General features: G+C 40.7%; 1 protein-coding gene across 4 annotated transcripts; it reads left to right on the top strand.

The window, feature by feature from the left end:
• Positions 1-670: 670 nt before the first annotated feature.
• Positions 671-21837, top strand: CSDE1 (cold shock domain containing E1). Of its 4 annotated transcripts, XM_040536043.1 has the most exons (20): positions 672-823; positions 4599-4997; positions 8727-8925; positions 9550-9659; positions 10097-10189; positions 10729-10826; positions 10981-11062; positions 11413-11541; positions 11723-11848; positions 12859-13071; positions 14024-14164; positions 14253-14411; positions 15015-15122; positions 15978-16153; positions 16496-16608; positions 17131-17250; positions 17517-17695; positions 18783-18946; positions 19924-20056; positions 20531-21837. In XM_040536043.1, the coding sequence occupies exons 3-20, from the start codon at positions 8727-8729 to the stop codon at positions 20576-20578; spliced, it is 2391 nt and encodes a 796-aa protein (XP_040391977.1). In that variant the 5' UTR covers positions 672-823; positions 4599-4997; the 3' UTR covers positions 20579-21837. The 4 variants fall into 4 exon arrangements, with proteins under 4 accessions (XP_040391980.1, XP_040391977.1, XP_040391978.1 ...); XM_040536044.1 differs by having other exon boundaries at positions 4599-8925; XM_040536045.1 differs by lacking the exon at positions 10097-10189.
• The last annotated feature ends 98 nt before the right edge of the window (positions 21838-21935 follow it).

Raw genomic sequence — 21935 nt, forward strand, 5'->3', positions numbered from 1 at the left:
AGTTCTTTTAATAGGCTCGTTGTCATGCAGCCTGAAGAATTGGAAACTAAATAGCAGTTGCTTTGACTAACAGGTTCATCATTAATTAGCAGGTAGCTGCGTTAACAGGAAGTTTAAATTTGTTGGTTTGCTGCTGTCCTACTTTGGTTGTGTGAGCACGGAGCCTGTAGAGGTGTGACTGTGTGCAATTGTTACGGGCTGCTGGGGATTTTTGTAAGAACTGGCTCGGCTCCAGCTGAAAGCTGGAAGCAAGTAGCTTCACACTAGAGAACTGCCTTTCCCTGAGATCTCCACACAGCCTGCCTCCTTGTGTTTGTTCAGCACAGTGTGGAGGACAGACACGGCGCGCTGCTGCTGCCTGGAGGCCCAGCGTTCCCTTAGGTGAGGTTTCCGCTCCAGGCAGAGGTGTTCCCGATGGCACCGTGCCTGCCCTTGCGCGGCCCCGGTAGAATCGCGTTCCCCTGGGCCTCAGGAGCCCAGGGAAGGAGGTCCCGGCACCAGCTGCAGCTCCGTGCCCTCGCCGAGGCCGGCGTGGTGCAGCGGGCCCGGGGGCTGTGCCCGGCCCCGCCGCTGCCTCGCCCCCTTCCCTCAGGCGCGGGGGGGGGGGTGGGGGGGGGGCGTGGCTCGCCTGCGCAGTAGCCGCAGTGCTGGGCTGTGCCGTTGGCCTGTTGCCCGGCGCGCATGCGCACCACGCGACCGCTGGGGCCGCTGTGGGCGCAGGCGCGGCTCCGCCCCCCGTTCTCGCGAGAGGCCGGGATTTATTCCTACGTGCTGTGCCGTGCTGCTCATGGCGGCGCTGGAGCGGGGGCGCTGAGCTGTTGGGGTGAGTGCGGCGGGCGGCAGCCCCCGGCGGCTCCCGGCGCCGCGGAGACGGCGCTCGCGCGAGCGAGGGGGTACCGGGGCCTCCGGGGGACGGCGAACGAGGCGGGAGGCGCCTTCGGCCCCGCGCCCTGCCTACCGCAGCGGGCTCGGCGGGGGGAGGCTGCCCCGCGCCTCCCCTCGGCTGCGCGGAGCGGGGCGACCGCGGGGCGGGGGCGGGGGCGGCCCGCCTGCTCGGCCGCCGCCCGCGGCGACGGGGAGCCGGCGGCCGCGGGCCGCCGGGCCGCGGCGGCGTGCGCACTACGTTTCCCGGCGTCCCGCGGGCGGAGGCCCCGCCGCGGGGGGCCCCGGGGGGCCGGAGTCCCGCCTGGCCGCGGGGGCGGGGCGGCGGCGGCTCCGGAACTCGCTTTCCCGGCGTGCCGCGCGGCCCGCCGCGCCGCGGGGCCTGCCGGGGGCTGCAGGGCGAGAGGCGCCGGCTCGGCCGGGGCGCCGCGGGGGGGGAGACTACGGGTCCCGGCAGGCCCCGGGCGAGGCCTCGGCGCTGGGCCTCCTGGGGACGGGCGGCCGCGGGGGGGGGAGGGGGGCGGCGGCGGTCGGCAGCTCCCGGCGTGCCCCGCGCGCGGCCCCGCCCGCCGCAGAGCCGGGCCCCGTCCCTTTGTGTGCGGGGAGCGGCCGCCATCGCCCCCCTTTGTGTGAGGGGAGGGCGGCCCCGGCCCCTCCCTCCCTCCGCGGCGCTCTGCCCCGGCACGGGCGGCGGCCGAGCCCGCCGCGGCCCCTCGCTGGCCCCCGCGCTGCCGCAGCGCCGGGCCGCGGCGATGTGCTGCCCGCTGCCCCCGCTCGGCGCGCCGCTGGCCGGGGCTCCTGGCGCCGCCCCTCGACGGAGCTCGCGGCTCCGGCGGCGCGGCCACCATCTTGGTGTGCGCCTCCTGGGGCTGGCGGCGCCCAGAGGCCGGTGGTGTGGGGCCAGCTCGGTGCCGCTCTCGTCTGGGTTCAAAGCGAGCGCAGGGCCCTTCCCCGAGCCCTGCAGCCCTTAACGAAAACCGATCTCTGTTTTTGCTACCTTTTTTTTTTTTTTCTTTTTGTTGACGATACTAAAAGCATTAAAATGGCATTGGATTTTTTTGCCTGTAGCTTTTTTTTTTGTGTGTAGAGGTCTTCAGTAATCTAGTAAACATTAGGTAGCTGATATCGCTGCTGTCATATTTTGGTTGGGGTGTTCAGGAGATGATACTCGGTACTTTTATCCGATAATCACCTCAGAAGATGTGCAGTAGCATTATCTCCCAGTGTCATCAAGCAGCTGAGCTGTGAATTCATAATAAAAATGCAAAGTTTTACCTCTGTTAAATTTAATCATACGTAAGAGGTGGTTATTTATAGAAGCCCTTGTATAAGTTCTGTGAAATACATACTCTCACAGATACGTAGCTGGTTTTGTGAAGAAAATGAGAATCAAAGCAGTCTCTTAACATTGCACTCTTTACTGCTAGGCTATATGGATTTCAAGGTACGAACAACTCCGTGTGACTTACTGTCATCTAGCAAAATCTACATCAGAAAGACTCCAAGAACAGGACTAATACAGCTCTGTCTCTTCTTTGCCTTTGCACTAATCTGTTCAGGTGTAAATACACAAATGCAGAGTCCGCTGTGACATAGGGGCTGGGCAGTTGCTCAGGGTGTTTACCGTTTGGAGGAGTATTTATAGCAGCTGAATTAAAAAGCAAAGAACTTGAGCAGATGCACACACCTATTTTCCAATTTTTCCAGTTTTTACTTAAGCTTGCTTCATCCTTCTGCTTTTTTTTTTTTTTAATGACTTAAATGTAGTAAGCAAATTTGTTAATGAGTCAAACCTGCTTTTAAGGGAAAAATCTTAATCTTTATTCCATTACCTGGCAAAATTTGTTTTAGTCATCTTTGGGCAGACAGGTGTTTTGATTGTTCTGTGAAAACATAGTACATTCCATGTCCCAAAAGTGTGAAATGTAATTTGATCTAATTGGTAGCTCTAGTGGAGCTCTAACAATATTAGTCTAACTAAGTGAGAGAGAAGTGTTTTAATAATAAGATTATATGTTTCTCTGCAGTTTCCATGGTGTGGTGTGTGCCTGCTTCGTTTCTGTTGAACGTGGGGGATGTTTGTTTTATCGTGAAAGAGATTATGGTAAAGGTTGCTTGAATCTTGTAAAGAGGTGTGCGATTCTGTTATTTTTGTATTAGCTGTATGTCTTCTTATTTCATTTTTTTAATATAGTTTAGTCCTTCACTGCAAACCTTTTATGCCAGGTACTTCTTTGTACTTGGAGTTAGATTTCTGCCCTAGTTCAGTTTCACATTTAGTCTCTTGTGTATGTGTAATGGTATGACAAGAAAGCTTAATACAGACCAAAGCTGTTCTGAGTGATGGCTAAAGGAAGATATTTTATGTGGAGGGGAGATTGCTGAACTATAAACTTCTGTGAAAACCAGCTGATGAATTCGCATACATACTTTGTATGCTTTTGAAGGTTCAGAGTGTTTATCTGGAGTGGCTGACTGCAGTCAGCATTCACTGTGGTAAGTGTTAAAATGTCTTTGCGTTCATTTAAATTCATGTCTTTTGTTTTTTAAGTGGACGGTTCCAGCTTCACAGTTCACTAAAGGAAATTCAAAGCTCATTGTAAAATGAAAAACTGAGTTTCTCACTACTGTGGGGAATAGGCTTTGCCCATATTTTTGTTCATTCATTGCGGAGCTTGTGGAATGACTTCAGGAAGAGTTATATGCTCAGGGGATTCATGCTTTTAGATTACTTCGTAACATGCTAGTTTATCCATAGATTCACAGCTGTGTTGCTTCTTGACAGGATTTATGTGCAAAAATCTCCACTCCCCCTGTTTTTTTCTTTATTTACGAAGTAAATAACAAACTCAAATCAAAGCTTGATTTTTTTAATATTATTTTAAAAGTAGTTGTCTTCATAAGCTTTCAGTTTTATGTGGTAGGTGGCAGTCTGTCTAAGCTGCTTTCCTGTGAAAACACAAAGTGGTACTGCAGAACACTAGGAGAGAAGTGTTAACCTAGTCACTGTTGGGGAGAGGCTTCTGTGTTATGTTATCTGTACAAATATTTTCTATATTTCATCAACACTTTGTAAACAGGGTTTTAAGAAGGCCAGAGAACGACTCTGTGGTTATTTTACAAGCTGTGCCGGCATGCATATGGTCTGTGTAGAATAGGCATATAGCATCTGTAGGAATAATTCAGAAGCTTGTTTATTTTCATACAAAGCTAAAGGTGCTTTAAGGGTTTTGCTGGTCCTTGATTTACCTTTCAGAACAAAAATCATCAGGAAATCCTAGTTCATCTCCTCTTTGTATCGTGTGGCTATTTTGAAAGTGTGTGCAAGTTCTTGTTGATGAATTATGGGGCTGCACCCGTATAAAGTTATTGGTAGCAATAATAGGACTACATTGTGTATTAAATGGTGCTGATATTCATCCAAAAAAAAAAACGGGTGCTGTTTTAGTTGTACAAACTGGGATCTTTCCTGGAATGTGTAACTGCATCTGAAGAGTTTAAAATTAGAAATAGCATATCACTGGCTTGGGATAGAGTTTCTTAGGAAACTAAAACTGAAAATGGGAACGCCAAATACATCTGTAAGAGAGCTTTTCCTAGTGTGGATCAAACCTGTAGCATTAAGGTAGAGGATATGTGCCTATTCATAGGAACAGCTAGGACTGTATAGTTTCTGTTAAAGTTATCCTTAGTGTGTGTCTTTTTTCTCTTTCCAGTATGAAGTGGAACAGAACAGAATTTACCACCTGAAACTGCTGCTTCAAGTTCAGATCAGGAAAAGAATATACCACATCGTAACAACAACTCAAGACCAAAGAAGAGGAAACTTACACTGAAGATACAAGGCTTGATCTGAAACCAGAAGTTTGTGCCTACTCAACAGCTTCAAAAGAGCACGTCCCAACGCTGCTAATAGTCTTTGTTTTCTCCAGTGCTGTATTGAAACTGCCCAGGGCAGCAGCACTTGTATTCTTTATTAGCTCGATAGATCACTTTTTCTTGCGTGCTCTCTCTCTCTGTCAAATAATAGCAGTCTTCATCCTTTGAAACTTCGTGCTGAAACAGAAGAATCGGCTAATACTACTGAAAGTGCAATATTTGAATATCACTGCGAGGTTGGTGCATGTGCTATTTAAAGAGTTACATTCTTTCAAACTTAATTGGAAACAGGTTATTAGCAGAAGGCTATTTTTTGTGTGTTTTTTTAGTAGTTCTGTCGCTATGTTGGTGTGGTTATAGTATGATGAATTAATATTACTTGTGTTATAGTTCTATTTAACAGTACTTGTTTTATAACCTTAGAGAGCTGGTTATTAATGTTTCTCTATTCTAGTAAAAGTGTTGTGATTTCAATCCTTTTTTTTTCCCCCAAAGCTACTAGTTTCCTCAGTTTGTGTAATCTCTGTTTAGCTTCCTTTCCATCTTACTGCACAGTTGTTTTTTCTTCCTCTTTGTACTTGTATTGCTGAGCTATATTCATAGTTCTTACTCCTGCTAATTGACTGATTAGCTGTGTTAAAAGTGGGAGTGAGCTGTTGTGAGTGAACAGCACAGCCAGCTAGTTGTGGTCTAGTATATAACCATTATATTTCAAGTCTGAGCAAGTCTTGTTTGTACATTAATATCTTGTAGGCTATTCCTAGAAGTTTCTTAACAATTCTGTGACAGTACTCCTGGTAGATGTTTCTTAGAGAACAGTTTTACGGCAATAATTCCCTCTGTTTTTATGTTTTTATTCACTTACCAGAATTGGTGATTGTAGGTTTTTTGTTGCTGTTCTGTGCTCTCTTACAGCATTGAACAGTTGTGGCAATATGACAAGCATCTGGAAAGACTGTTGATATGTTATGCCATGCCTTTCCCTCTACAGCAAATCTTAGTGCCACCCTGAGGAGTATCTCTCTCCTTGAACTTAAGTTGTCAGGCTTTAGTTGATCGAAGCCCCACTACATTGCTTTGGGCTAAAATGATAAATTCTCCTTTAAACCCAGGGTGTTCAGATGGCATCGTGCAATGATGATCTTTGAGCAAGAGATAATAGTATTGTTCTAACACTAAGCTATGCTATTCTGAACATGTTTTTTAGGTAGATTTTTGTTGTTTTCTGTAACTGATGTACCTTTAGTCGTAACCTATTACTTAATGCCTTTGCCATTGTCGCAGGGGATGTATGTGTGTTTGTGTACTCAGCTTGCACTGGAGGTGTGAAAAGACCATTTTATCCATGACTGACAAAAAGCATTTGTCACACTGATTTGAGCTTTCATAATAGGCAAGACCATTAACCCATTCTTCTGTGAAAAGGCTTAATGATAAGTCATGTTCCTTTCCCACAGCCATCTTGCAGTACTAATTTAATTTTGAAAACTATTTCAAACTCTAGGGTGGCTTAAGATGAAACACATCAGCTGTTGTCTTCCACTGGGGCATCTTCCTTTCTGTGGAATGTCCTAGGGGTTGCCTTATTCGAAAGATGAAGGTTCATATGTGATGCTGGCAGGGAGTCATGTGCAGCTCTTAGCAGCTTGGTATAGTGCTTTTTTTAATTAGATATTCTGAGAAAATGTGTCCTCTAAACATAATCTACTGCATGGAAAAGGTGCAATTCGTGTGGTCTTTGTCCATTAAACAGTTTAGTCTGGACATAAGGAAAATACTTCTTTGCTGCAAGCAAATAATAACACTGACAGAAGGTTACCCAGAAAGGTCGTGGAACCTAGGTCACTGGAGGTTTTCAAGACTCAGCTAGACACCAGGATGGCTGCCCTCACCTCTTGTTGGCAAGAGGCCTTTGGGGGAGGAAGGTGGACTGGAGTTTCCAACGGTTCTCTACTGGGGTCATGTCTTTGATTCAACGTATTTTCAGATACGTTAGTATTTTACACCTAATTGAGCATGTAATAGTATTTATGCCAGTTATCACAGTTTCAGGATACCCCACAAACCTTGATTCCTCATAATTGTAGAATAGGAATGCAGTATTGATTAAAATTGATTGGGTAACTGCTTGTCTGTTACACTGTGGCTTATCACACCATTCTTAACAGACAGTACTGCATTTTTTTTGTCTTGTTCTACAATACCTTATGTAACACAGTGCGTTACTTAACTCCAAAATAGTATGAATGCTGTGGCAATAAAAATTCATCACTAATTTGCTTGCAAAGCAGCTGTTCATGTAGCAGGTACATATTTTATTTGATATTTGTAAACTGCCAGGTTGTAATGTTTCCTTGTGCTGGTGCTATGGTTCCACGTTGAAATAGAATATCATTCTCTTGAGATTTTGACAGTTATGAAGTATCTCTTTTTCTTTTGGAAGCTTTTGTAGACGTTTTCACGTCAGAATGACACTCCTGCAAAACGAAATGAGTGAAAGTACCTCTTAAGTTTTGGTATAACATCTTTTTCAAGTGGAGCTTTAAATGACATTGAAACAATAGAATGAAGGTGGAAATGTTCCAGGAAAAATAAAACAGCATGGGTTATTCTTAACAGTTTTACCATTAGCTATTACCAGCTTTTTTTTATTACCATGTGGGAACCATGGTTGAAAGCTGACTTCTGCTGAGAAGTTGCTGTGTACAGTGGCATGAGGACTGGTATTTTCCTTTTTCTTTTGGAGGTCAGAACTCCATTCATTCTTATCTCTTGTAGTTGTTCTTAGTTAATTACTTTAATATTAGTCTTGCTTAATTAAAAAAAAAATCTGCCTAAGAAGTTCATAGCAAATGTTTTTCAGTGCTTTTTGATCACTTTTAAACTGATTGCAAACAACTTAAGCCATGCTATAGCTATATCTTTTTAATATGCTAAGTAACTAGATACTAATATTATGGTAAGAAGCGTGACCATTTTACAGGTTGCTCAGGAGTTATCCATCTCCAGCAAACGTATAGTAGTTTTGAATCTCTTCTGTTCGATACAGCAACAAAGCAGAGAGCAGATATAGTCTGATTCTGTAAAACCCGCTAATACTGTATTCCAAAATACACATTGACTGATGCATGTGTTTTTTTTTCCTTGAGTGGTGTTTCTGGAATTACAGTATTTGAGGTGTGATACATTTCAACTGATGTAATTGTTAACCTGTAAGTGGAAATGGTTCGCTTTAAAAATAACACCTCTTCTGCACAACAAAATCCAGCAAGTTAGTAAAGGACTTCTGAATATTTCAAGGTTGATCCTGTGCCTTGAAAAGAAGACAAGTTTTCATGGATGTAAGTTAATTTAACCATTCATTAAAGCTTTTACTTTTTTAGTTTAATGATGTTTTCAAGTTTTTTCAGTCTCTCCAGCACTTGACTTACTGTACCACAGAAATGTTAGCTCGAGGTTTGATTCTTGATATTTCATAACTGTACAAAATCTTTAAACACTTAAAACCATTTTTTTAGTATAAAAGACTCAGACAAACCAGGGACAGACTATGCATGGATAATGAACCTAGTACTATTGTTTCATAATTTGTGTTTTCTTAATTACATGTTTAATTTGGAAGAGCAGATGTTTTAGGCGTTTTCAGGCTGTCTGATGTGAAATGGTGAATGTAGGAGTGCTTTCTCTGAGATGTACTTAGGAAAGTCATAAGCTTGTTTTGGTCTAAGCAGGCTTTATTTCAGTGTTTTATTTCTGGCTATTTTATGTTGCCTGAGTGAATTTAAGAATTACTGTTTTACAAGAGCTTGACAGTTTTGGAATTCTTAATGTATTTTAAAAATGTTTAGAGTTTGCCTGTTACAGTAAATTCCCCAAGCTGTTGTGTTTCTTATTCTGTTATGCTTGTATGGAGAGATGTAGCATGTTGGTTTTTTTTTTTTCCTGCTATGTTTTCTTTTGTACAGATGAGCTTTGATCCAAACCTTCTCCACAACAATGGACACAACGGGTACCCCAATGGTACTTCGGCAGCACTGCGTGAGACTGGGGTTATAGAAAAACTGCTGACCTCTTACGGATTCATTCAGTGTTCAGAACGGCAAGCTAGACTGTTCTTCCACTGTTCACAATATAATGGCAACTTACAGGAGCTCAAAGTAGGAGGTAATTAGGCAGCTTTTTGACCAAGTGAAGACCAGTCTTTACTTGTGGTAGAAAACCTTTTTATCTTGTGGTATTAACAGATGTGTTCTGTTGCTCCTGATGGGCTAAAAAGATGATCTTTACTACAGCTTGTATTAATACAAATATGGCTGTTCTGGAAAATGGTGCAGTGTTAAGTCAAAGTTGCATGACTAAGAAACAAGTGCTTAGACTGTGTAAGACTGTGCCCCACTTTTTTTTTTTGTAATAATTTGTTTTAAGATTGTGGATTGTTTTGCAGAATGGGGAGGTTGCCACTAATTTATGTGGCAATTAAGGTTATAAACTGTTTAATAACAACGTTATGCAGTCTGAACTCCTTCAGTGTGAGGTCTGCTATATAGTGACCAGGAGGGAAGGGGGGAGGAAGTATTGCTGGGCAAGCCTTTACAGTGGAGTAGTTCTTTAGCAAAAGGAGCAAATAAGCAGAGAAGTAACTGCAAACAGCATATCCTTCCTAGGTAACAAAAGTACCTGAGTTTTATTTTGTTGTGTTGAGGTACAAGCAGTGAACTATCAGATGTAACCGCTAGGGATTTAAAAAAAACCTCTATGATACCATTACTGTGTTTGATTGTTTTGTAGATGATGTTGAATTTGAGGTGTCTTCTGATCGCCGAACTGGAAAACCCATTGCTGTTAAATTGGTGAAGATCAAACCAGAAATATTACCTGAAGAGCGAATAAATGGACAAGTTAGTGCCTGTCTAATAGATAATATCTATTAGATAGATATTATCTATTATATTATTATATTATTAGATAGTGCCTGTCTAATAATAATAAATGTCTATTTTTAATTCACACAATTTCCATCCTTTACTTCAGGAATGACAGATTCATTTAGTGTGCACATTAACTGCATGCAGTATTCAGTTATACTGAAATCTATTTTTGTTATTCTGGTAGCAATTCAGAGGTTTGGTATGACCTGCTGCTTTGCTCCAAAGAGTTCTTCAAGTCAACAGGTGTTCTATAAGGTTGAAACAGTACAGCAAGGCATTCCCTGTTGACTTAAAACTAGAAGTGCATCCTTGAATGTATAATAGAGGGTACTGAGATTCATTCTGTTTTCAACAATGCTGCTCCTGAAATGACTAGCAATGGATTTTTTTTTTTTTTTGACTGGTAGGTTGTGTGTGCTGTTCCTCACAATTTAGAGAGTAAATCTCCAGCTGCCCCGGGTCAGAGTCCAACAGGGAGTGTATGCTACGAACGTAATGGGGTAAAGCTTATGTATTTTATTTGAACTCTTGACTGATCCGTCACTGTGGTCTATGAGCAAAAAATCTGACACAATGGAGATAATTGATAGTCCTAAGAACTGTAGTTCTTAGAAGGGGGAAAAAAAAAGCATACTTTGGTAATCACTACAAGCGGATACATTAGTTGTACAGCTTGCTTGCCCACCTGTATCTGTGGAGAATTTAATATAGAACCAAATAGTTTAGTTGTTTTTCAGTTTTAAAACTGAACAAAGCTTGATTATGTAACATTCATGTATTCTTAGTTTGAACTTTGACAGTTTAGAAATTGACATTTAAAGATAGCCATGTACATACCTTTCAATTTAAGTTGCTCGTTATGGACTTAACAAAACAACACTGAAAGAAAGTATGTTTTTGCATGCAGTGTTTGATCATTTTCAATTTTCTCACTAAATTAATTTCTTTAATACCAGTTACTGTCACTAAAAAAGTGTTAATCATTCTTTGAATTGACTATTTTGCAAGTAGAGTAATATTAGTCAATGTTAATTTACAGGAAGTGTTTTACCTGACTTACACCCCGGAGGACGTTGAAGGAAATATTCAGCTGGAAACAGGAGATAAAATAAACTTTGTAATTGATACAAATAAACAGTAAGTTGGTATTACAATTCTGATCTCATACTTCTCTTTTAGTAGTCAGGCAGTACGTCATGCCTGTTCTAAGAGCTGAAATGACATTATGAAATAAGATTTTTTTCTCCAGTTTAAGTGTTTCAGGTTTATTATGTCTGCTTCTTCCCTCTAGTACTGGTGCTGTAAGTGCTCGTAACATTATGCTATTAAAAAAGAAACAAGCCCGCTGTCAAGGAGTAGTCTGTGCCATGAAAGTAAGTGATGCTTTAGCTTCAAAATATTACTTGAAGATTAAATGCTTCTCTGAAAAGTGGTAGTCTAAGTAAATTCAGTGCATTAAGAGCTATTAAGAGTTTGGAGGTGTGAAGGTCAACTGGGTAAAATGATTTAAATATCTAATCTTTGATACTAATAACCTCCTTGAAAACAAAGGAACTCCTGTTTGTTTCCCTTAATATATTTGTTGTGGTAGTCTAAGCTGTATGCGCTAATAAGATTGCTGTACTGGGATGGCATAATCTTTTATTGTGTTTGCTAGAACTTGTAAGATGGTGTATTGATAAGAGATTTTGGCAATTTATTAAACACTTTGTTCTGTTCTTAGGAAGCCTTTGGATTTATTGAGAGGGGTGATGTCGTGAAGGAGATATTTTTTCACTATAGTGAATTTAAAGGTGACCTAGAAGCCTTACAGCCTGGTGATGATGTGGAGTTTACAATCAAAGACAGAAATGTAAGACGAAATCCAGTAAAAACTGAAGATGAGATCCTAGGGTGCAACTGGACATCTTTCTGTTTTTTCAAATTCGCTTGTAAAAAAAAAAAAAGGGGGGGAGAGGGGAGGAAGTTCATAGGAAAATAATCTGTTGCCTTACCACTTCAGTATGGATATTTAACTGACTTTGTGCTTTTAGGGTAAAGAAGTTGCAACAGATGTAAGACTGCTGCCTCAAGGAACTGTTATTTTTGAAGATATCAGCATTGAACACTTTGAAGGAACTGTAACCAAAGTAATTCCAAAAGTACCCAGCAAAAATCAGGTGCATTTCAGTATTTAAGTTTTTGAAATAATGTATTGGATTTCAGTCAGAGAAAGCTCCCCTTTTTCTGTAACAGTCTACTATGTAAGCATCCTGTCAGAGTAGAAGACTGCTTAACTTGTAAAAACCATTGACAGCAGTCACAGTAAGAAATTTTTCTAAAGTTTGTAAGGACCAGGGATTAGGGTAATAGATGATAGTGTACCTTGTGCAGTGTGTGTTGTCTTTTAATCTTTCAAATACTTCCAACTGAAAAATGGGGACATTCATTTTTTTTCCTAAGGATGTATCTTAAAGGCAAAAGAATAGTGAAAAGGGAAGAAAATACGGTTTATGCATTCCTGTGATCAGTTAATGGATTGTTTTTTTTTGACAGAGATGACTTGACCTTTAATGTTTGGCTTTTAGGGAAGGGTGTACATGAAACCACTTCTCTTAAGTGTTTAGGCCAGTCTGCATTGTTGTTTTGGGTTTGTTTTGTGGATATTTTTTTGTGCATGTTTGTGCGGAGCAGGTGTTCTTGAACACTTAACAGGAAAGCCTCTTGGAAGTGTGGTAAGTATGGTTACAAACTTAATTCTCAAAATTGATTCTTAATTTATTTGGCAATACGTTTAGTACTTCAAAAAATCAAAATTGTATTTTGGTGTGCACAGTAAAATTGTAAATTAGAAATGTTATAAATGAAGCCTTGTGGATAGAATTAAGCAGGCATTTGGTGTTGTCCAGTACATCTGTTAGTATTAGTGTTTTTGCAAACTATGCTGTTTGCAGTGAAGCTGAATTCTGTGGAACTGCTGATTTCATAGGTAAGAGAGGAACTAAATTAAATTCTAGTAATGCCACTGTAATCTTAGGAGCAGTCATTCAGACGTGGTGTCTTCCAACCTCAAATGTGGAAATGAAACTGTGCTGCTTAACAAGTGTTTTCCCAAGTGCTTATGTAAAGTTTTGAATGCTGAGCTTTGTAGGCGAACTAAACTTTTGTGTTGCATTTTTCTGTCCACTAGAATGATCCGTTACCTGGCCGCATCAAAGTTGACTTTGTGATTCCTAAAGAACTTCCATTTGGAGACAAAGATACAAAATCCAAGGTGACTTTGCTGGAAAGTGACCACGTTCGATTCAATATTTCAACAGACAGACGTGACAAACTGGAACGAGCCACCAATATAGAGGTTCTCCCAAATACTTTCCAGTTTACTAATGAAACTAGGGAAATGGCAAGTATCTATTTTTAAGCCTCTATTTCTTGAGGGGAAGCAATGAAGGTGAAAACTGGGGTGGTTGTCTCAATAACGTAACATGAAAACCGCTAATGTCTTTCGTTGTCTTTTCTGAAGTCAAATCCTCAGAGGTACTCTTCCAAGACTGTGCTTAAATAGTAGAAAATCCAGAATTAATGCTGTACACTTCTCCTTTACGAAAATAAAAAGTTAACTACTCAGTAAATGAAATTTTATAATAAAAGTAAAGGTTAATTGGCCTTCTTGGAGTGGATTGCTAGCTGGTTATAGCAGACACATCAGTAACCCAGTCTTGAACAGTTAAAAACTTTCATGGTCTGAGTCTAAGTAGGTAATTCATGTTCCTTAGGAAAACTGGAAGACTTTGAGGATTCTCTGGTACAGGCAGTGAAAAGTCTTAAGAATCGGGGGAGATACGGTGTTCAGCTTCTGAATTTTGGTGTTAATGTTCTTTGTGCAATCTCTACCTGAGATTCAGGCAGAAGGATGCTAAAGAGCTAAGTTCTGTCATATGCAGAGCAGCTCTTGATGGGTGACAGACTAAGTTAGATGTGCAGGTCAGTATTAAAGAATATCTCATTCCTGTAAAAAGTGCTGGAAAAAACTAACCTGTGTGTGGATAGTAGTAATATCAGGTTCTTTGACTGTAGTCTTTGCTATTGGCTTAAACTCATATTTTCTGCTTCACTTTCTACTTCATATGAATAAGAGAGTGAGCTGAGGAATCTAGGTGAGTGGGGTTTGCTTGAATTTCAGGTTGGCTGTAACCATTAGCAGTACAGTTCGCAGAGAAGTGCATATACTAAGAAGTGTTTTTGTAGGATTGGAGCTTTACATTCAGATTATTATGTACTCCGCAGTTTTATCTTATTACAGACAAATGTTATGTACTTGTAGTAAAACTAATTGTCCCTTTGGTTATTTTCAGGGTGTGATTGCAGCAATGAGAGATGGCTTTGGCTTCATTAAATGTGTTGACAGGGATGCTCGTATGTTCTTTCACTTCAGTGAAATTATGGATGGAAACCAACTCCATATTTCTGATGAAGTAGAGTTTACTGTGGTTCCTGTGAGTGGTACAATTTCTTTGAAAACTAAGATTTCACAAAAGTATTAACATGCAGCCTGTCTAAGATCTTATTGATCTTGTTTTTCAGGATATGCTGTCTGCCCAAAGAAATCATGCTATTAGGATTAAAAAACTTCCAAAGGGCACGGTTTCTTTCCACACCCAGTCAGATCATCGTTTTGTGGGCACTATAGACAAAGAAGCCACTCCAGCTAAAGCCACTAGCCCAAATAAAGGCAAAGAGAAGGTAGTATGCAAGAAGCAGCAGCTGTGCTGTGTTTCTGGCTTTGCAGACTGAGGCTGCTTCTTTTAAATCTGTAACTGAACATTCTGAAGCACTGGTTATCCTACATAAATATGGACTGCATTGAATTGCTAATGACAGCACTCAATGAAAACCAGTTTCTGTGAAATGAGATACTAAAAGCATGCTTAATGATGCTGCAGTTGAGGGTAATTTACAAGAACTTGATGAGAAGATTCTTTCTCTACCTCATGCTGCAGAAGATGCTAGAATTGGTTGAAATTAAGGTTCTAGGGCTGGAGAACTCTCTCTTGTTTTTGTTCTGCTGCTTTAAACTATGATAGAATAATTAAATTTTCCATAAATACTTCATAGGAATAGTATCTTCAGAGAAAAAAAAGTAAATTCTGGCTCTTACTAGACAGGGTTATGTCATTTGAAGCCTGTGTTTTTTGATCTTCTTATTCAGAGTTCATTGTTCTGTATTTCTCACCGGTTGCCGCAATACAAATGCAGCTCAACTGAGCAGTGCTTAAATTATATGTAGTAAGCTTGTTTGATAACAAATAAGACACTAATTGCTGAATCCTGATGTCTTGTCTTTAGGAAGCTGAGGATGGAATAATTGTTTATGATGACTGTGGAGTAAAACTGACCATTCCTTACCAGGCCAAGGACGTGGAAGGATCTGCTAATCCCCAGATTGGAGATAAGGCAATATAACTAAGTATACCATTGGGGAATACTTTTTTTGTGCACTTTAAGATGAGAGCTTCTCTTTGCCTTGTTGCTGAATTTGTTGTCTTCCTTAAATGAAGGACAAGGCACCCAAAGAGTCACCTATTTCTTTTATTCTGGCCTGGGTTTGAGTGGCTTAATCTTCTCTATGGCTAAGAAAGTATATTCTAAAACCTGGTGACACATATATAAAAATACTGTCTTGCTATGTAAATTATACATTTTATAAGTAAAGAATTCTTAGCCTTGCTTATAAAGACACTGACTCCACTTGTGAATAATCAAGAGGAGGTTAGCATAAAGACAACACGATGGATGTTGAAAAAGCAGGATGTTTCCTTAGCAGCAAAATGGCCAGGGAAATAGTGGCTGGGGAAAAAGTTGATAAATCTGGAAGAGCAGCCTGAAAGCTTAATGTGCAGGAGCATTGCAGAAAGGCAATGATTACTGCTTTTAAAATTATAAAAGGAGTGAGCCAAATTACGTACGTGCTCACTGTGGGCCACTGGTGATGCGTGGTGCAAAGAGGCAAACCATATAAAGGTAAGAAACTTTGTATTTAGTAGGCAAAAGAAGGAGAGTAGTAGGGGTTTGCTCGCCTTTCTAGGTGTTACGCTGTGACTCATCCCTTCTCTGGAATGTAATAAATGTCAGTGACTGACAGATGTTTCTGGGAGAATAGTGGCTAGAAGATGGCTTTCCTGCAGAACCTAGATGTTGATTCCAGCTACACAGCCTTGAAATGAGTTGTTTGGGTTGTTGTAGGGTATTTTTATTGCTTTTGTTGTTGATGGTTTTTGTCTGTAGTATTGATATGTACCTCTTAAACAGGTTGAGTTCAGCGTTTGTGAAGTGAAGAGAACTGGTCTGCAAACAGCTGTTTCTGTCAGAATGCTTGGACGCAATTACAGTTCCAAGAGGCTTTTGGGATATGTGGCAGCCCTGAAAGATAACTTTGGATTTATTGAAACAGCTAATCATGATAAGGAGATCTTCTTCCACTACAGGTGAATGACAATCCTTTTTGTACAAATGACTGTTTAACCCTTTTGGACCTCATATGGTTATATGCTTAGATTTCTCAAGTTCTGTTGATTCTCTCTGCTGGACTGGTTCAGGCTTTTCTGTTAGTCGATGTTCTTTGTGATCTAGGCCTCTGAATACCAGGCCAAGAAATACAGTTACTGAATTGTGTATTTGAAAAGTTTCGCTTTCTTGAATGAGTATTTCTTGAAAATGTGAGATACTGAGTCAATTAAATGGGTTCTAATCAACTTATGTAAATGTTGGATGAGCATCACTCTTGTCATGTGACTAAAGGAAAATTGCATATAATTCTATTCCTGTAGTGAGTACTGTGGTGATATTGATAGCCTGGAACTTGGAGACACAGTTGAATACAGTTTGTCAAAAGGCAAAGGAAACAAAGTCAGTGCAGAAAAGGTGAACAAAACACATGCAGGTAAGACTCTACCTGGTAATTTCTGCTTAAAAGGTCCTTGAGAGGTGCTGATAGTTCAAGTTTGCAATTCTATGAGGAGAAACCTAGTGGCAAAATCAGCCAAATTAGTAATTCTAGTTGTGCTGTTCCTCACAGAAAAATTGCAGGTGTGGGTATTACGGATTTTGGGGCGCAAAATGGGTGCTTAACTAATATTGACTGATTAAAGGGAGCTGGGAATGCAATGGTAGGAGAAGTAAAATCCTTCAGTGTGCTTTTTCAGGTTCTGTGGTCTCTAGTTTCATGAGAAGCTAATATCCTTCAATTTATGCTCTTGAACTGTCAGCATGGACTTGATTAGAAAAGCTATCGCTACATATTGCTGAATTAGAGCTGTTCTGGTTTTACTGGGCGATCGTGCACTGTTGTAGGCTTGTTCCAATGCAAACTATAGGCTTGTGGTCAATATGAATCAGTCACTTTTTATTTTTAAGAAGTATGCCTAGAACCATCCTGATTCTTGTACTGTCTGTTTATTTTCAGTGAATGGTATCACTGAAGAAGCTGATCCAACTGTTTACTCTGGTAAAGTAATTCGTCCTTTGCGGAGTGTAGATCCCACACAAACTGAATACCAGGGCATGATTGAAGTCATGGAAGATGGTAAGACTTACTGTTTTTACCTGAGGCTTGCTTTAAGTATAGTAAACATAGTCCTTCAGATAAGGGAAATTATAAGTATTTTCTTCACAGATGCACATGAAACGTAGGAATTTAATAAATTACATGTAGATAGAAGTGTTGAGGATTATATTCGCACTACTAAGATGACAGTAAAAGTACTATTTCTAATACTAGAAATAAGTTCTAAATGCCCTCAGGTAGGAAAAAAGACTCTTAATTATGTCGTGTATGTTTTCTTCCTCAAGGTGAGATGAAAGGGGAGTTCTATCCATTTGGAATTGTTGGAATGGCAAACAAAGGTGACTGTCTGCAAAAGGGAGAGACAGTTAAGTTCCAGCTGTGTGTGCTTGGCCAAAATGGGCAGACAATGGCTGTCAACATCACACCATTCCGCAGAGCCACAGTGGAATGTGTGAAAGATCAGGTGAGTGAATACTGCTCTGAAGGCAAGATGCACGTGTTTGAGTTGGCATACAGCAGATGAAAACCTGCTTCATCACTTGAACGCAGGAAGTTTGTTGTACACAAATGGATTGCTTTATACTGTGTTCTAGTGTTCTAGGGACCTGGGCTTATAAAACCCAGTTACTGATTTGTGCAGTGTGTAACATGGCTTTAGTAATGGTGAACTAGTACTTCATTTGGTGCTGATACTTCAGTGCTAGTGAGCAGCAGTTCCTACTGTGGTCGATTCTGAGGAGCTACTCTGTCCTGTTCATTGAGATGTCCTAGAAACTGATCTGACTAGTTTCTGCTGAACAAGGCATTAAAAAGTGTTTTTTTTTTTTTGTTTTTTGTTTTAAAAAAAAACCTAATCTGCTTCTAGAAGAAGCCTTTTCACAGCATTAAGCAGTTGATGATTGTGGTCTACCCTGAAATGTGAAGTTTGACCTTTGTCCTAGGTATTTGCATCTCAGAATAGTTAGAGAATTAAGTGTTGTGAATGCTGTCCATTTCTATAGTTATTCTGCAGCATTAAACTCTAGTTACTTATGGAGAGGCCAGATGGGTTTTGCTGGATATTGCTTTATCATAGAATATCGTGAGATGGAAGGCACCCACAAGGACCATCAAGTCCAACTCCTGGCTCCGTACAGGACCACCCAAAAAAAAAAAACAAACTTTTTTTTGTCTCTCACTGGTATAAAAAAAAAAAAAAACGGTTTCTACTATGTAGTTTTGAAGGTGGTGTCATAGAAAAGAATACGCAGCAATGTTTTTTTTTTTTTCCTCAGTTTAATACAAATGCCAGGACTTGGGCACTTTTCAGAACTTGGTTATAGGCTTTTGGGTTTAAATGTACCTTTAGAAACGCCGGAGGAGAGTGGCTAGACTTCCAGAAGTACAGAGTTCGGTTCAGTGTAGAAGTTGAATTTCCACTTCCATTAGGCTCTTCCGAGTCCTGTGTTTTGTTTTTTTTTCATATAAGTTGTTAAATTGCAATAATGTGTGTTATTGCATCTGTTTGGATCAAGGGGAAAGAAATAACCGTATGATGTGTTGGTTTTCAGTTTGGTTTCATTAACTATGAAGTGGGTGACAGCAAGAAGCTCTTCTTCCATGTCAAAGAAGTTCAGGATGGTGTGGAACTGCAGGCTGGGGATGAAGTGGAGTTCTCAGTAATCCTGAACCAGCGCACAGGGAAATGCAGTGCCTGTAACGTGTGGCGTGTCTGGTAAGGATTTAAAATTACTGTTTTAATCTAGCAGACGGCTTGCATCAGTAGTAGAGTGCATGCTACTTCTAAACTGAGCTAGCTGTTCCTAGAACTGGAGCTCTGAATTTCAGCTGGCTTCAGTGGGAGCCTCTCATCTGAGAAATACCAGCACTTGTAAGACATGCAGTGCTTTGCAGCATCAGAATTCAGCTTTACTTAATTGCAGATAGCTTGTTCTGCTTTTATTCTCTTCTTCAGAAGCTCCCCCATAGCAAGGACTTGGACACAGTCTTCTATGCAGAAATTAATGAATGATAAGAAAACGGATGGAATTCTTTATGAAGTTCCTGAACTATAACAATTTATGCTTTATGCATAGCACTTCCACCTGCTCCCCAAGGAGCAGGTGTCTTTCACTTCTAAATAGGAGAAACAAAAAAAAAAAACATTGATAGTCTTTTTTGACTAGGAGATGGGGGATCATTTCTGGGGGATATTTTTGATTTTTTTTTTTTTTGCTTTTGAACGACTTCTGAATTGTACCATCTTACTTTAAATGTACATTTTGCTTATGCTTCAGAAATCTTCCTGTTGCCATGGAAGTGATAATATTTAATTTTTCTTTCCAAAGTCTGTTCTCATTGTCTTCAGAGAGAACTGTATCCTGCTACTGTGTGCTGGCAACTCACAAGCCTTTTATTGGTGTAGCAACGGAAAAGTAGGGAATACTGTCATGCATGCATTAATAGTAACTACATCACCCTTACTGGAGAAATACCCCTTTTGAGAATGAAAATACTGTTTTGATCTACTGCTGTTGCAGTCTAGTGGTTAAAGTAATGGTTTTGAGGCAGACATCTGCGGTGTCATCCAGAAGGTCTGCTTTCAAACAAGACAGGTTATGCTAATGACTTAATAGGGAAAGTGACTGAATTTAGTAGTTTACACCACCTCTGGGAATTCATCAGTACTCTGTGTGGTTGACTTTGTTACAGTGAAGGCGCTAAGGCTGTTGCTGCTCCACGACCTGATAGACTTGTTAATCGTTTAAAGAGCATTAATCTGGATGATGCCAATGCTCCTCGTCTAACAGTTCTTCGTCAGCCCAGGGGACCGGATAACTCAAAGGTAAGTGAAATATAAAGCTGGCTTGCAGGGTAACTTCAGTTTATGTTTTAACTTGGATAACATTGTCTCTGCTACTGGAAGTCTAAACTGTTTGAAATGTGGTGTCCACTTTAATTCCATAACAAACGAGTCTCCTGCTGTGTGAGATTAGCCTGTTTTGGTCAGAAGTTGGGGACACTATACTCTCTGTTGATAATGTATGCTGTGGTTTCAGAAGAGCACGTGAAGTCTTGTCAACACTTTATTCCTTCTGTAAATCAAGTCTCTGGAATCTATGAAGTATCTAGGGCTTACGAGGGTTCTGGTTTTAATTTGTAAGGAGTAACCCCCACAACCCTGTTTTGTTACTATCTCTGTTTCTGAAGAGAAATGTGGTGAATTAGAAATGTTCTAATGCTTTACGTGGTTGGAACAAAACAAGTTTGCCGTAAAGCATGGTGCTGGACCTTAAAAAGCTTTTGTTTTTTCTTGCAGGGATTTGGTGCAGAGAGAAAGATCCGTCAAGCTGGTGTTATAGACTGATCAACAAAGCCAGTACCTGAAGTACGACTGAGTGGTGGGGGCTGGTGAAGGGTACTGAATATCTCCCTATTCATCCCTTCCAAATTTTAAGAAGCTATTACACCAGTTTTAACACCTTCTCATGTTATGTTTAAAATAAATTTATGAAACCATTTTAAAATTATGCACAGTTGCATTCTGGAGAACTTAAGGTGGCGCCTTATAGTATCACATTTTAGAAGCTTGTTTTGAATGGTGCATTTAACGCAACTGGTAACTGCAAATCTACATTGCCTATGTGAGTAAACATTATAGACAGCTCTACTCTGGTAGACCTTATGGAATTCTGCACTACAGTTATCTATGCTTTCTTTGTTATTTTGGCCAAGATATTTTACTATGCCTTAGTACTCGATTGCATTGTATCTTTCCTTCCAAGTGGAAGTGGAAGGCTCACTTCTGCTCACTCTGCTCAAATTCTGAGGACCATATGAGGGTGGAATAAGTTCAACTTTATGGAAAATCTGTATGAGTATTCAGATAACTTAAGTTGATGGCCAGATGTTACCATGTTTTCATATTTCATTTAACTTGAGTCCTTTAGACAGCAAAGTTGTGTTAGAGCTCAGTGAAAGTCTCTTTCTGGGATAGACTTATTTTTGTAGTGTTCTGAAACACATGCAGTGCAGAATTTCATAAGGCTGAGGTGTGCCATCAGTGTGGTAATTTAAATATATTTAAAACAATGCACAAATTTGCTGCTGCTTAGAACACTGCAGCTTCTAAACCCAGTTTCTTTTACTGATTTAAATTTACAAAGAAAGAAGTTGTGCCTGAAGTGAATACTTTTTTTTTCTTCTTTGCAGCCGGCACCCAGTGTACTGTAAAAGAATAAATACTTAGGCTTTCCATAGCTGTATTGAGACTTTCATCAAGGTGAAATAGTTGATGTCTGTGTGCTTCCCCCCGCCCCCCCGCCCCTTCCCCTGTTTCCCCAGTCACACTTTATCAAGCAAGAAAACTGAATGATTGGTCTAAGTATTACTTTACCAAAAAGATCAGGAGTTACTTTCTTTGAATAGAGGGCAGTACTGTGTTGTTTTTTTTTGTTTGTTTGTTTTTTGTTTGTTTTTTCATGTTACCTCTATTCTCAATTTAGGGTTTTCTTCTCTGGGAGATGCATTATCTTTGTAAAACAAACATTGCTTTCTCCAATTTTTTTTTTTTCTGTTAATGGCAAAGAATGGAAATAGAATAAAGTTTTACTGATTTTGAGACAAGCCTCCCGCCTCGCCCCTCTCTGTCCCGGCGCGGGCCGCCCCCCCCCCGGGCTGCCCGCCGGCCCCGCGGGGTCACGTGGGGGGGGGGGCAGCGGCCG

This window comes from Cygnus olor, chromosome 24, assembly GCF_009769625.2.
Source record: "Cygnus olor isolate bCygOlo1 chromosome 24, bCygOlo1.pri.v2, whole genome shotgun sequence".
Taxonomy (NCBI): Eukaryota; Metazoa; Chordata; class Aves; order Anseriformes; family Anatidae; genus Cygnus; species Cygnus olor.

Coding starts and splice junctions, on each gene's coding strand:
- CSDE1 (XM_040536044.1), top strand. CDS start 8,661: ATGCTTGTATGGAGAGATGTAGCATGTTGGTTTTTTTTTTTTCCTGCT. Junction 11,849..12,858: donor AAGTACCCAGCAAAAATCAG/GTGCATTTCAGT, acceptor TCTGTCCACTAG/AATGATCCGTTACCTGGCCG. Junction 18,947..19,923: donor TGTAACGTGTGGCGTGTCTG/GTAAGGATTTAA, acceptor ACTTTGTTACAG/TGAAGGCGCTAAGGCTGTTG.